This window comes from Helicoverpa zea, chromosome 2 (genome assembly GCF_022581195.2).
Source record: "Helicoverpa zea isolate HzStark_Cry1AcR chromosome 2, ilHelZeax1.1, whole genome shotgun sequence".
Taxonomy (NCBI): Eukaryota; Metazoa; Arthropoda; class Insecta; order Lepidoptera; family Noctuidae; genus Helicoverpa; species Helicoverpa zea.
The window spans coordinates 1,036,106-1,051,260 of record NC_061453.1 but is presented as its reverse complement, the minus strand read 5'-3'; the positions used below and the strand labels follow the sequence as shown (position 1 = coordinate 1,051,260).

Sequence of the window (15,155 nt, the reverse complement as noted above, 5' to 3'; positions counted from 1 at the left end):
TAAAAGTATTTCAATGATTTACAGTTGGAGATCCAGTGTTATTGGTTATTTTTTGAAAGCATATAATAAAAATTACTTAATTTAAAATTACTTCTTTTTACTAAAGGGGAAAATAAATAAACAGTTCTACATATATGATAAACCAAGTAAATAAACTGCACCCAAGCGTAGCTTAGTTTCGTAGGCTCGTAGCACCTCTGTCGTAGCTTGATATAACTTGCTACGAACTTGCGTAGCTGATTAATTGAATCAAATTGATCTAGACCTTTAAAGTTTAAATATTACTACTTTGTTCGAAATCATTATTATAACGTGTCTAATCGTTTACTTAGGAAAATATTAAATTGTTTCATATTATGAAAGTTAATCGTTTAAAGGTTTTAACGAAATTATCTCATGTAAATAGTTATTAAAATTAACCCAGAACGTCCATTTTGCTAAGCAGTTACTAATAAGGCACACATATCATTGTAAATAAAAACATTTGTACCTAATTTTTGCTTTGATCAATAAACAATTTTGAGAATTAACACCACAAACTATTAGAACTTCATCAAAACTTAACACGGTTTTGATGTCCCTATCAAAGCCGCGGTTATGACAACATTATAATTCATAGAGGCTTACCGTTAACAGTTTAGTTAATCTGTAACTGGAAGTTAAGCTGTTAATCCTTCCTTGTCTAATTACAGTGGGAGGCGGCGTGGGTGCACACATTTTTAATCCTTACTGATATTATAAATGGGTAAGTCTGTCTGTCTGTCTGTCATGATTTTACTTTCATATTAGTAGCGTTGTTTTGTGTGTCGTCGGCTTGTAGAGTTTACTATTGTAAGTGTTGTTAAACAAACAACCAACATTAAATCTTGTCTTGTGAATTCTTGTACTTAATTATCGCTTTAAAAATCTGTATTTTTTATCAACATAGGTCAAATATTCTTAAAGGTTTTAACAAATTCGTTTATTCTTAAATTCGTGTGTGTTATTATACAAACTTATTTTTTATCATTAAATTTTAACTGAACTAAACACTATGTGTGCCTGAGCATATTTTCTTCAAAAATAGGATATAGTTTGACCTGGACATGCACTTTTTATATTATGACTGTCCATTATTCCAGATTCCTGATTGACGTTCCAGTTTGTCGATAATAAAATCGGTAAAAATACACGTTTCCGAACGGGACGCGCTCCGCTAACATTTTATATTGTTGTCTTGATTCTAGATCGTGTCATACTTTTCACAAAAGGTTAAATTATAAAATCTTTAGTGTTTTATTTATGAAAAAATATGTAAAGTTTTTAGATGTCCATTTATTTAATTTAGTTTTCAATGTAACAGAACAATTTATTTTTAAATGTCTCCGCGTGAGTAACGACAGCGAAAATATTAACTTGTCATCACTCGTCAAAAACTATCTACAGTTGAGTGTTGACGTCTGTAGTGACACCATAGTGACACACAATAGTTTGAGCACGATATACTGTTTCATGTTAGTCAAGGATATTCCACTAGGTCTAAGACTCACCTGAAAAAATAGGCAAAAACACACCCATTGGTAGTACTTGTATATCTTCCTGTCGCTCATGTCTTCCTTGCCCTTGGCGCGGCTGTTGCCGATGCCGGGGTAGGGCACCTCCACGCCCACCGTCTTGTTGAAGAAGCTCTTCAGCGTGTAGGTGGAGTGGATCCAGCAGTAGGTGTTCAGCACATCCTCGGGGATGTCCTTGGTGTGGATGCAGTCGATGGGGTTGCCCACGTACTGGCGCGTCGTCACGATCAGGCTGAACGAGATCAGCAGGATGACGGTGATCGAGTAGTGCAGGCGGAATACCGGCGAGTCGATGTGGACATAGTTCACTTTAATGAGATTCTTCAATCCACGAAAAACGTCTAACATCTTAAACGTTTGAGCTTGTCGTCCGTGTGTCTGTGTTCACTAACATTATTTATTGTTTCGAAGCACCAAGATTACACTATTATAACGTAAGGCACTAGGTAGCTTGGCAGTGAATGTTCGGCGGGCGCGCGGGGCACGTCCCTTCACGTTGGTACTTTTTGGGTATTTTGATGAACTTGAGCAGTGACAGCGCTTGGCTCATGTTGTCTGCGTCTCATGGCAGCGGCGGTCAGTGCGCGCGCGCCGCCATGCCGGCCCTCGCTGTAGTCATCCAGTCTAGTTAGCGATGACGCCGCCGCTGCGTAACTCTTGGGAAATTAATCTTCGGGGAATTAACGTAAACTAGATTATCAGGTCAGATGTTCTAGTACAAATTTATGAGTTCACACGTCGTCGATCCGCCGGAGCACCCGCGCCGTACCCGCCTCTACGATAAACTAATCGTTGTAGGAAACTGATGAAAAATATTTAAATTATGATCCTAAATAGAGGCGGTGTATTCCCTAGGAGTTAATTTATGCGTTGCTATGAGTCAATCACGGGCGAGAGGTGCACGGGAGCGGTTGTGCTCAATGACTAACCGCAGTGTTATGATCACAGTCGGATAAACTGCCCTGATGTGAGTTATATGAGCATTACGATATTTATTAGCGTTGCCAATACTCGCTGTAAACTAGTGCTGCAAGCGATCGCTCAACAGTTGCTCAGGCGTTTATTTTGTTTTCTAGAAATACGCTCGTTGTGTGGTATTTTAAATAACAATGACAATCTTGGAGAGCATCACGCGATTCTCAGAAGTGTGTTGGTTGTACGATTTATGGGGCAGTGCCGGTTCAAGGCCCGGCGTGTCACAAGTGTGCCACGGGCTGCTGTTGCGATAATATTTACACGTTACAGTTTAGGAGCTCCTTTGAAATATTATATTTAGTAGCCATTGTTTGAGATGATTTAGCTCTTGTCTCACGGCCGCTTGGCTTCTAACTGGACGGACTTGACTCATGAAGAAACTATTACTCTTAAATCATCTGGAAATATTTCCTAATATTTTAGTGTTGATAGATCTTCCGTCTATTTTAAACTTTCAGACCAATTTCTGTAGAGTTCAACGTTTAACTCTAATTTTTCAGTTCGTTAGACAAATTATTGGAAAATAACAAGATATCACTTGATATGTGTTATGATTTAAAAATATAGGTACAAAAGCCACTTAAAAGCCCTACGTTTAACGATGGCTTAATTTTACGTGGCTATAACCATTGTGTTAAATATTATTAGTGAAAAGAACAAAGCGTAAACTCTTAACGTTAAAAGCTCTTGAGGAGCACATCAAAAGATTAGACAGAATCGCGTTGAAGAATAATTTCATAATTTTTTGAAACCTTAACAGCCTTACTTATAAACGTGAATTAAATATAAGTAATACTTAAGGGCTGTTTAAGAAATTCTTACTTATAAACGTTGCTTAATCCTGTCTTAACTAACATTTAATCACTACTTAAGACTTTAAGTAGTGATTAGTTAAAATGTTGCTTAGAAGGTGATTAGAGATTTTATAAGTAAGGGGGTAAGTGAATTGTATTATGTTGCTATATGCATTATTTGAAAACGTCATGTCAAGTAGTTTTATTACAAACTAGCTTCTGCCCGCGACTTCGTTCGCGGATCCTGTCCCTTATGCCAGCGACTACGGGGTCAGCAAAATCAAAGATCTGAATCGTCTGATATTGAATTTTAAGGGCCCGTTGACTTGAAAACAACGGAATACGCATAGCCATTAGAAATGTTCCATATATTTAATTTTTGTACTTTAACGGCAAAAGCACAGCAGACTAAACAAAACGCTGAGAACTGAACCGCAATAGACGTGACCATAGGGATAAAAGTAGTGATTCTAATTAGTCCGCATTTAAGTTGTATGTGGCAAAAATATTACACGTATTATTACGTAAAAAAACATTAAATGTTACTGAGATGACAAAGTCGTGATGACTTAGTGGAAGTCGTGGTGGTTTAGTGGGTAGAAAACCAATCTCTCAAGTATGAGCGTGCGTCTTTAATTCCAGGTCTGGCAAGTACCTGCCAATGCAACTTTTCTAACTTCGTATGTACTTTCTACGTATATTGTGGATACCAATGACCGTTATTTGGAGGGGATGTTAAACTGTAGGTTCCGGCTGTCATTGAACATTCTTGGCAGTCGTTATGGGTAGTCAGAAGCCAGTAAGTCTGACCAGTTTTACCGAGGGGTGTTGGGTTGAGCGATTAACCGGGTTGTGGAGGTCAAATAGATAGTCGCTCCTTTTAAAACACTGGTACTCAGTTGCATCGTGACTGGAAGTCGACCCTAACATAATTGGGACAAAGGCTCTTGAGATAATAACGACAATAATAATGAGATATAAGCATCGCAGGACATCTGAGGCTGATGACGGGGAGTAGCGACCCCGCGGGACATATATACTGAGTTCTCCAGGGAGAGTATACTGTCCCCTATCTCCGGCCGGTCGGAGTGAACCATGACGGGGGTAGGTCTCACGCCTCTGGCTTGGCTTGACCATCCAGAGTGGAGTCGCTTGAGCAGGGTTAGTAGCCCTGCTCGGAGGATAGGTGCCTCGTGGTAAGTGACCCACAGGGAGCGCGTAATCTGCGTTTAAAATCCGCCGAGGTATCCTCACACTTCAACCGCTCATGTCCCTGTTGCCCTTTTGTTGCTATTCAGTGTCAGATTCCCGGGGGCCCAGTAAGTGAGCTGGCGAGTCTCCACCTGCCATTTTTACATGTACCTAATACATTGTCATCGGCAGGTGCCAAAGTTCCCGTAGTTTCCTCATTCCTAGTCCATTAGCATCCCATCACAATAGCCCAAGTAGTATTCATCCACAGTTAGCAATGGTATAGCACAGATTGTCTTTTTTTTTAACGACGTTCACCGGGGATTGTCCTTGGGTTCATTTCTATAGTGTACAAAGGGATAATTGTCGGTTTTGTGTCATCATTTCATTAAAGTTGTCTCAAAAGGGCTTCAGCGTGTTGGCTTTGGCCTCACGTTTGCCTCCCAAAAATTCGGAACTCTGTAGTCCCGAGGTCTGGAAGAGACATACAAAATAATAATGAGATATATATAACGCAAAAAATTCGGAGAGTGGGGGCTCGTGACGCCACGTCTAGGTATGTAAAATTTGTACTAAGCAGTGACTTAACACAAAATTCAAGCGTGTTATATCTTCGTTATTATTTGTTTGTGAGAAGGAGAAAAGAAAAAATACGTGTCCATTATTTTAGGGTTATCTAAAAGACGGACTAATTACTTTTTTTGATTCACCATACCTATTTCATAACATTCATTTCTATACATTTCAAGTGTAGTATTGCTCTTGTAGTTCCACATCAGGTGTTCCAGATCTTCGATGTTTATACGTCAAAATAGAGAGTGCTTATCAGATTGAACCACTTTTGCTAAAACGTCATATCTTTATAAGCTATAGTCTAGCTGGGCTCTGGGTTTCCACATCAGGTGTTTTACATCTTCAATTTTTATAAGTCAACAGAGAGTGCTTATCAGATTGAACAACTTTTGCTAAAACGTCATACCTCTATATGCTAAAGTCTAGCTGGGCCCCTGGAGTTCCACATCAGGTGTTTTAGATCTTCAATTTGTATAAGTCAATAGAAAGTGCTTATCAAATTGAACAACTTTTGCTAAAACGGCATACCTGTATATGGTACAGAGAAGCTGGGCTCTTGGGGTTCCACATCAGGTGTTCCAGATCTTCAAATTTATTATCTCAGCTGAAAATGCTCATCACATGAAACAATTTTTGCCATGACACCATTTTTGTATCTCTTATAGTTTTGTTGGTCTGTTGGTGTTCTGCATCAGGTCTTCAAGTTTCGAAGATAAATTATAGCCTATATGTTGACCAGGCTTAATACTGACACAACAAAGAAAAAATCATTGAAATCCGTTCAGTAGTTCGGAAGATTAGCGTGTACAAACAAACAGACATACAGACATACAGACATACAGACATACAGACATACAGACATACAGACAGAATTTTTTTTTTGGATTTGTGCTCCATTACTGTTTCTAAACCCCACCCAATTATTATTTTTTTAATATATTCAATGTACAGACACAGTTTTTTTACAGATTTATTATATGTATAGATTGTGTCACAATAGTTCAACAATATCTTTTTGCGTATATAAAACTGTTGTTATGGAGATAATTATTAGTTGGTATATTTGTAACCCTTTCAAGATTAAACTATCGAATCAAATGTTGGTTTTTATACGCATATGTAAGTCGAAACCAGGAAAACTACTTTTTTCGAATTTAATTATTTGGTAAGTGAAAAAGTTTTCACTAAACTGTAACTCCCCGTACAATACGCTTTTACTATTAAGTATTCCTTTATTTAAGAAATGTGTATAAATTATACACATTTATGGAGTAAATCTAAAGATCGTAAATGTTATATTTGCACCTATCGAAGTCTAAAAGCACACGTAGGTACAACGTGCTTACTTTACAAATACAGGGGTGAGTGAACCGAGATGCTAAGATGCTGATCTAGTCTATGAGAAAAGAGACTGTATGAGGATCATGTTTCCCACAGATAAGAGAAAATCGACTAAAGTGCGTCATACACATGACGCCAATTTAACATACTAACGAGAATTAAAAATAAAATTGATTGATTTTTAGTGTAGCAATAAATTGTCCTATTTTCCTGAATCATCACACCTAGACACATGGCAGCCATTCATACAAAAACAAAATTAATTACCGCCATTAAAATCAGGACATAATTACTAAGATTTATCGATTACTAATCGAGCATTAAAATAATATTGCCATAACAAAAATATAAATAAGAAATAAACAGCGACAAACTATTTGTCAAAATTAAGCGGTTGAAATCTGGCAATCTTGCAGGGTTGCCAGTTTTTTCGTGAACGTAAATAATTTATCACGGGCATCCTTCGTTTGGCAAAGAAAACTCTGCCAAGTGTTACGAACGCGTTTAAATATTTCCCGTAGCACGTATTCCTTATTTTGGAATGCATTTTTAGCATTAGTAGGAAGCAAAAATTTTTGTAGTTTTTTTTGGTTAAACTTCAACATTTTTGCTGCAGTAAGAGCTTAATGTTTGACAGGCATTCTAAATGTAAAAAAGTTGCTTTTCTTTTGCGATTGATATTTTTTCGTACATTTCTTATTAATAACAGTTTCTGATCATTCAAACAATTGACTTATGACAAATGGCTATTTTGATAGAGCCTTTTTTATTTTACCTACTGCTAATTCTACAGAAACACTCTAAAGAAATTTGAAATCGGCTCAGTAGTGTCTAAGATTAGTAGGTAGTTTTACTAACGATTTACCTATTTATTTTATACTAGCTTTCGCCTGCGGTTTCACCCGCGTCCCGTAGCCGGATGGTGACAAAAATTATCCTAAAACCTTCTTCTCCTGGGTCGAAGTTACCTCCCCTCTAATTTTCAGCCAAATCGGTCAAGCCGTTTTCATGTTATGTGGTGACAACAAAGAGCGGGTTTCATTTTTATATATATAAGATAAGATATACGTATAACTTATACCAATTTACATAAAATAAACTATTCGACAGATTTGTAGATAACCAAATTCACTGATAGATTTTATCAAAATGACCGTTTGTTCTTTTGAATTTATATCAGTTTAATGGACCTTAACATTTACGATTGATACTCAAATGATTACTATTTGTGTTACTTGAATAGCTCCTGTATTACGCTTTGATGCGTCGAACGGAACGCAAGGTTTGTGTTGCAACCGTCCCTTGTGTCAAATGACCCATTACTATTCAAGCTATTGTTGGTCTTGTATAGGTAGGACAGTTTTTTGACTGTTCATTATTTGAGAGAGTTATTATAATCTGATTTAAGCAAATTAATGAGTCCTACATTGAAATGTAGGTACCTAAGGGTTGACACCATTGGGCCAGCGACCACTGATCTCTGGTGGTCAAAATTAAATGAAGAGCATCCTCATCTGCCAAGCCTTTTCCCAACATGTTCCGGTCGGCTTCCAGAGCGACTGACAGTCTGATCTCCACAATAGGCATGATGACAGTAATCAAAAATCATTAAAATAATATATTTATTAAATTAAACTTGAAGCTAGGAATATAAAACGCGCATTGTTTTCTTTATTAATAATGTGATTAATATGTATTTTTATAAAATAAAATTACGAAATAAGGCAATCCGCCATGATATCTTGAACACCAATCAGAGCTCGTGACGTCATCTCTCAAAACAACTCGCGCGAAAGCGCGCGAACGTCACATTTCGTTATTGTGAACTTCCACTGCGATCTTTGTTTTTAATTAATTAATTACCTAATAATTACTATTAGAAACCTAATAGTCCCCAGGCCGGCGAACAAATTTTTTTTTGATACATATACATTTAAGACTTTGTGAGTGCCTTCCTTACGATGAGTCCGACAAACTTTTCGAATGCGCAAATTTTGGTGCCGCTGCGTTTTTTAATGCTTGACTCCTGAAATTGTCGATATGACGTCACTATGGCTCTTCGTACATACACGTTTCATCTTTTGAGAATCGTTTAATAAAGTTAACTAGAGAATGGTGGTCAACTTGTCCGATAAAGATCGTGCTGCGTTTGGAGTGTCCACCATCCTGAAAATGTCGATATGACGTCACTATGACTCTTCGTACATACCTGTTTCATTTTTTGAGATTCGTTTAACAAAGTTAACTAGAAAATGGTGGTCAACTTGTCCGATAAAGATCGTGCTGCGTTTGGAGTGTCCACCATCCTGAAAATGTCGGTATGACGTCACTACGACTCTTCGTACATACACGTTTCATTTTTTGAGATTTGTTTAATAAAGTTAACTAGAAAATTGTGGTAAGCTTGTCCGACAAAGATCATGCTGCGTTTGGAGTGTCCACCATCCGAAACATGTCGATATGACGTCACTGTGTCTCCCCATACATACATGTCGGTCAAATACAACAATGATAGATAATACTATTCTTATTGCAAATATCGACTTGTCCGACAAATGTAGTGAGGCAAATAGTCAGTTCGACAAGAAAATGAGAAAAAAATATTACAATACAAATTAAACGTGTATGTACGAAGAGCCATAGTGACGTCATATCGACAATTTCAGGAGTCAAGCATTAAAAAACGCAGCGGCACCAAAATTTGCGCATTCGAAAAGTTTGTCGGACTCATCGTAAGGAAGACACTCACAAAGTCTTAAATGTATATGTATCAAAAAAAAATTTGTTCGCCGGCCTGGGGACTATAACCTCTAAATAGTTATTTACATTATAAACTATGCTAGAATCTAGAGAACTATGTAATAACTTACATCAAAGTGATCTTCACAAAAATAAAGTTGTACCCTGGGCAATATTGCTTTTGAATCTCGCCTTGCAAGTTTAGGCCACTTGTTTCGTATTTTTTTATTGTGAGGAACGTATACAAATAACTTATCAGGAGTTGTTTTGGATGTGTTCTTACACTGGGGGACCCCACAAGACCTATGCCCTTTCGAATTCATATTTAATAACACAAAAAACTTAATTATTGCACGAGCGTTGTTTACTTGCGTCTTGTAATTTCAGTCGTGACGTCACAAGTGACGACATGACACTGACAAGCGTTTTCGCGCCGGATTCAAAGTGCACAGAGAAAAATGCAATTATTTGATAAAAAAACTTCGCATTTTCTTAAAATTAATAATTTTTCATATAAAATAGACGTATACCTACATCATACAAAGGAATTTAAAAATTTGTCATCATGCCTATTCAGTGTTTTTACAAGGAGCGACTGCCTATCCGACCTCCACAACAGAGTTGCACGGGCAACTCGATATTCGATTTCAATCATTGGCTCACTTTATATGGAGATAAAACAAATTAACTGTCTATGAATAAGTTTACAATGAAATATCACCCACTGACAGCCCTAACCAGACAGTTAACGATCCTCCCAATTTACGGCACTCTTCAAAGGAAACGTTCTTCCGTTCAGAAATATTTCTTTTTTTAATTTTCCTCTGTCGTACACTATGTTCCTACTTCACTGTTATAATCGATTTTAGGTCAAGGGCGTTTCTGAACGGTCAGGAAACGACGCAGGCGCATTGGTACGTGATTATGCGTTCGGGAAGTTTCGTAAACGTTCGGCAAATGTCGTTAACGTTCGGGTGTCATGTCCGCAGTACAGTTTGATATATTTACTTTTTATGGCAGATATGAGTTACAAATGTTATGATTAATTAGGCTGTGATTAGTAGAATACCGTAGGAAATGAGACGTGTTCTGATTATTAAGAAACTAAGGAAATGGAATTCACGGAAGATACGAGTATGTTACACAGAAGTTTACCCAATGTAGTCAATAGTAGTAGGTATTTAGATGCGAGTTTCAGCAATAGACTTGGATAGGTATATTTATTTATTTTCTTGTAAAACATTTTATTCAAAACTTTCGTTTATTTAATTTTAAGTAATTTGAAAGTCTTTATTTGTTTAAAAACTAGGTAGGCTGAACTGTAAATTTTTTTGGAATTTTTGTGCTTGCCTATACCTGCCTCTGGTTCACATCATCCCGTTTATGATGTTTGTGACAATCACCAAAACATTGATTTTGATCTTTAAATAACTCATATACTATACAGTAATATGACATTAAAATAGAAACAAACTGAAGAATACATTTCCATACATTTGTTCCCTTCACCCACAGCCTGCAGGAACGGAATCGAGGCGGGGGTGAAAGAATAGCTTGAAGAGAGATCAGTTGGGTAATTAGCGAGATTCCACATTCATCTCTATGATACAATAACGTTTCACGAACATAATTAGAGTCTTAGTCAGTAGGTTTGTGGGTTTTTTACTTGAACTAATTTTATGCTTGTTCAAGTCATAAATATGTTTGGAAATAACTGGGAACTGAAAAAATAAATCGGGGAAATTCTTCTAGCTGACATTTTCTATAGGTAGGTACCTACACAATGACAACGCAATCACCCAATTCAGGGAGAGGCAATTTGTATTTCAAACCACTTTTATATTTGAATGTTTGTTTTAAAAAAAAAGCACATAACAGGCTTACAGGCAAGACTTTTGCACATGGTCAAGTACTCGTTTACAAGACAAAGTAATAAGAAAGCAGTTTTTTCTAGTTTTCTTACTACGAGTAACCTAGCGGTTCTAAGCGGTTCAAACCACTTTTAACCACGTGCACATAAAAGAGTAAGAGAGTTCAAATGAATGTTTATTTTTCTAACCCTATCTTTATGTATTATATTGTATTACGCTAACCTGACCAAATAAATTAATATTTCAATCGACCGTTACATTTTTAGTTAAATAGACTTGCTCTGGTTATATCTGGTAACTCCACTGTATACAGTAATAATTTAAATACCTGCATAATTGCCAAACATTAAGGCGAAATTTATTTTATTATAATTTATTGTAAAAGCTGTGAAATAAATAACGAACACGTTATAGTTTCGTGTAACCACGGAGTAAGGAAAAATAAGCGGAGAGACCATAACGTAAGGAGGTCAGGCGCAAAGGTTCTGCTAGGTCAAATTTGTATGGTGGGCACGACCAAAACGATCAGTTAGGAGTAAACTAACGAGACATTCGGGTTCTTTGAGTCATCTGTCAACGATTTTTCACAAAAAATGCGTAGGTATAAGGGCTAAACAGTAACGTTCCTCGCCACCCGTTTACCCGCGTTTCGGGGCGCTACTTTTTTAGGCGATTTTGCGTTATGGCACCTCCGCTAGTCATTTTGTTCTCCAAGCGTGTAACGGAACGTTAAACCGAGTTCTATTTCAATCAGCTGAAAGTTGTTAGTTTTGGTTTTAGATTTAAGAGGTTCGTTATTTATTGCTTATATAGCCAATATAACACGCTGCGTAAAAGTAGTTTTGAATACAAGCGATCCGTATTTGATAAAGAAAGCATAGGTTATCTACCCTTGAGAAGTTTAGATCTATGCTTCGGATCACAAATAGTTTCAAAAACCAGACACAATTACTATGACGAATTTAGGGAACACGTTTAAGAAAACTGATTGTAGGTGTAAAACCAGCTTTTACTACAAAGGTTTTTTTTACATGACATGGCCAGTTTCTTCATCAAAAGTTAAAGTTAAAGTAATGTCTAAAGTAAAAGTAACGGTCAAATTCGTTTTTTCAAGGCTAAAGTGACAGCAAAACTAATAGAAAAATTTAATTTGACCGTTACTTTTACTTTAGACATTACTTTGACTTTTACTTTGGCTTTAACTTTTGATGAAGAAACTGGCTGTAAGTGTCGCTTGTTACGAGACTTTAGTTTGGGCACCGCAAATGGTGTGAAAAATTTGAACCAGTCAGTAGGTTCTTATCATAGTTTTGACAATACTAAATCAGTTATTAATGAACAGATTGAATTTTCTAAGACAAAACAATATGTTCAGTTGACCTTCTAGTTGTACAACATATAGAGTGTGACAACGTTGGCAGCGCGGCCATTTATACTAGCGTTATTCATTCACAAGACGCGTATATTTAGTGCTAGCTTAGATCAGAGAACCAACTGGAGACGCCATTGTTTTAAGGCCCAAGTTAATCGACAACAATGCAAGCTTTCTTGAAACAACTGCTGCAGCTGTATATAAATTTAAGTTGTATTTAAAGTCGAACGTGAAAATTGACAGTTAAGAGTTTTTTTTAAGAAAACGTACGCTAATGTTGTCGATGAACTGGACTTTATTATCAACTCTGCAACACGCAGTCTTGCCAACAACTCAACAACGTGTTGATGCAACTTTGTTATAAACAATAGTTTACTATGTTACGAATAATTGAATGGTTTTACCTTCCCAAAGAAGAGTGCGTAAAGTTTATGCTTGCCTTTCGTGTGTGTGCGTTATGATTGAAAATGCATGAGTGAACTCTCTCTATCTACTGCGCATAAATTGACAGACTGTTTAATATAGAGGTTTGCGCTCACTGCGTTTCCGGTAGGTTAAATGCTCCAAGTGTGATACTTCAGTAGCTGCGTGGGCGCACGGGACGCGTGCGATTTATACCGTGCGTTTGTCACGAGTATCGTACGGGGATTACTGCTAAAATAATTGTAACGTGGGAAATAATTTATTTGTCTTTTTTTAAATATTATATTTAGTTTTATTTTTGGTTTTAATACTAATAAATGTTTTCTACTCGCTTAGTCTCTTGCAGCATAAGAGTCTTGAAGTAGAGTCAAAGTAATCAGATAAATATTATATCTCATCCATTTGTTCACAAATTGCGTTTCAAACAATAGGAATATTGAATAAACCCTTTCAAAAGTAATAAACAAAATAAAACACGACCCCATAGAAGACGTATCACACACTACATAAAACAAATTCTCCCAAACTTCATAGACGGCAGTTCATCACGAGACAAAAGACTCTAAACTGTTGTTCAAAGCCACAATATTTTACAAAAACACACTGGAAAGGTAATATTTTAACATTTGTGTCGCCATAAAAACCGCAGCTCGGAACATACGTCCGGTGTCAACGACTCCACGACTGAAATAAGAATAAATAACGAATTAGTTGGGGGTATTCGAATTTTGAATCGTTCTTGTTTATGGTCTGAGTGCTGATTCCGAGTTTTGTGTGCATTCGCAACTCGATACGTAATTATAAGTCTATTGAAATAAAGAGTCGTATGCTACGTCACATGATTTAGATATTACATGTTCATTCATTTTGCCGGTTAATAATGCTTACACTCGCAAAAGTGAGCTGGAGTGTAATACGACCAAGTACCGATCACAGACTTTATTAAATAAACAATTCTATGATAAGTGCTACGTGATTCAATGGTATGATAATCTTCGCATCGAAAAAATTAACTTGCAAAACTCGCACTAGGCACTCTGTTCGCTGTTTTCTTAATAAAGGAGGGAAGATCCACGCAGGTTTTATGTTACCTACATAATGAAAGTGAGACTAATTTAATATTATGTTTAGTTCTAAATTAAGATTAATTAGACGTAGACTTATTAGATAGATTTTGTATGTCATCTAACTGTCTAATTATTATTTTATAAACAAACGCTCTGGTGATACTTTGATGTGGTTTTTAAATATCAGTAGAGCAATTAAAACAAATTATTTTAACGACGAGGCCAAGCTTTGATTGATCATTAATTAGAACGTATTGTATTAATTTGTTCTCACTAATTAGATCACAGAAAAATTTACAATAGAAATGAAATAAAAATAATTAGACGTTTAAACTTAGAAAGATTGCTTTACAGTTCAAACAAAAACCTACACTAATTAATACTAATCATATTTACTAAGACAATACAATGCACGTTTAAATAAAACAAGCTCTTCAGTAACCGGCCGTCACTTTTCTATTGCTGGAGGTATCAAAGATGGCTGCCGTACTTGGAGAACAAAATGATAAGCGGAGATGCCATAATGCAAAATTTCCTAAGAAAGTAGCGCGCCAAAATGCGGGTGTTCGGGGGCTCTATTACACGCCTTTTATGGAAGCTATATTTCAAAATAAAATCACCAATCAATCAAGACCAATCTTTGACAGATAGGTTTTGATATGACAAGGAATCCGAAGGCGTCGTTAGTTCTTGTACCTAATAACGCCTATTGTACTTGCTTGACCTACAAGAAGGCGCTTGAAATACCTTCTTTATGGCATCTCCGCTATCTTTCCTTCCTCCTTGCTACCGGAGTCTTTGCACTTTCAATATTTATTTACGTACATGCAGCTCAAACAGATAAAAGTGTTTCAGGCTATTATTTTGATGTTTATGGCGAGTTTCCATTGTTTATTACAATAACGGACGAGTTTGAAATCATTTGGACGAGTTTTTTTTACGGTTAAGCCACTGCGTTTTTCTTTTAAATTGTTTTTATTGACGAATTGCATTTGGGTGATGACGTACTTAGTTGAAAGGAAATATGGTGGTCTGCTTTTTTATTTTTAAGTAAGCAAAGGTTTTGAATTTAGAGCCAGCAGCTGGTAAGAATATTTAGGGTATCTAATGTTTTAAAATGACTACATCTAACCAAATTTGATAAGTGATCTAAATGGGTCGGTGCTCGGTGAGTCTATTTTGAACATGTAAATAATATTCTGCCTAACTTGACATTGTTATAATCAATCAAAAATAATAAAAACTTATTGTGTCTG

The 15,155-nt window shown here is 36.4% G+C and overlaps 1 protein-coding gene across 4 annotated transcripts in view; it reads right to left on the bottom strand.

The window, feature by feature from the left end:
- LOC124645108 (innexin shaking-B) overlaps window positions 1-15,155 on the bottom strand; it is a 71,241-nt gene that overhangs the window by 19,604 nt on the left and 36,482 nt on the right. For 2 of the 4 annotated variants that reach the window (XM_047184865.1, XM_047184874.1), the window contains exon 2: window positions 1,530-2,265. In XM_047184865.1, coding sequence (XP_047040821.1) covers window positions 1,530-1,901 — 372 coding nt within the window. In that variant the 5' untranslated portion in view covers window positions 1,902-2,265. Of the gene's footprint in view, window positions 1-1,529; window positions 3,303-15,155 lie in introns of those variants that run through there. The other 2 variants (XM_047184881.1, XM_047184858.1) reach the window with 2 other exon arrangements.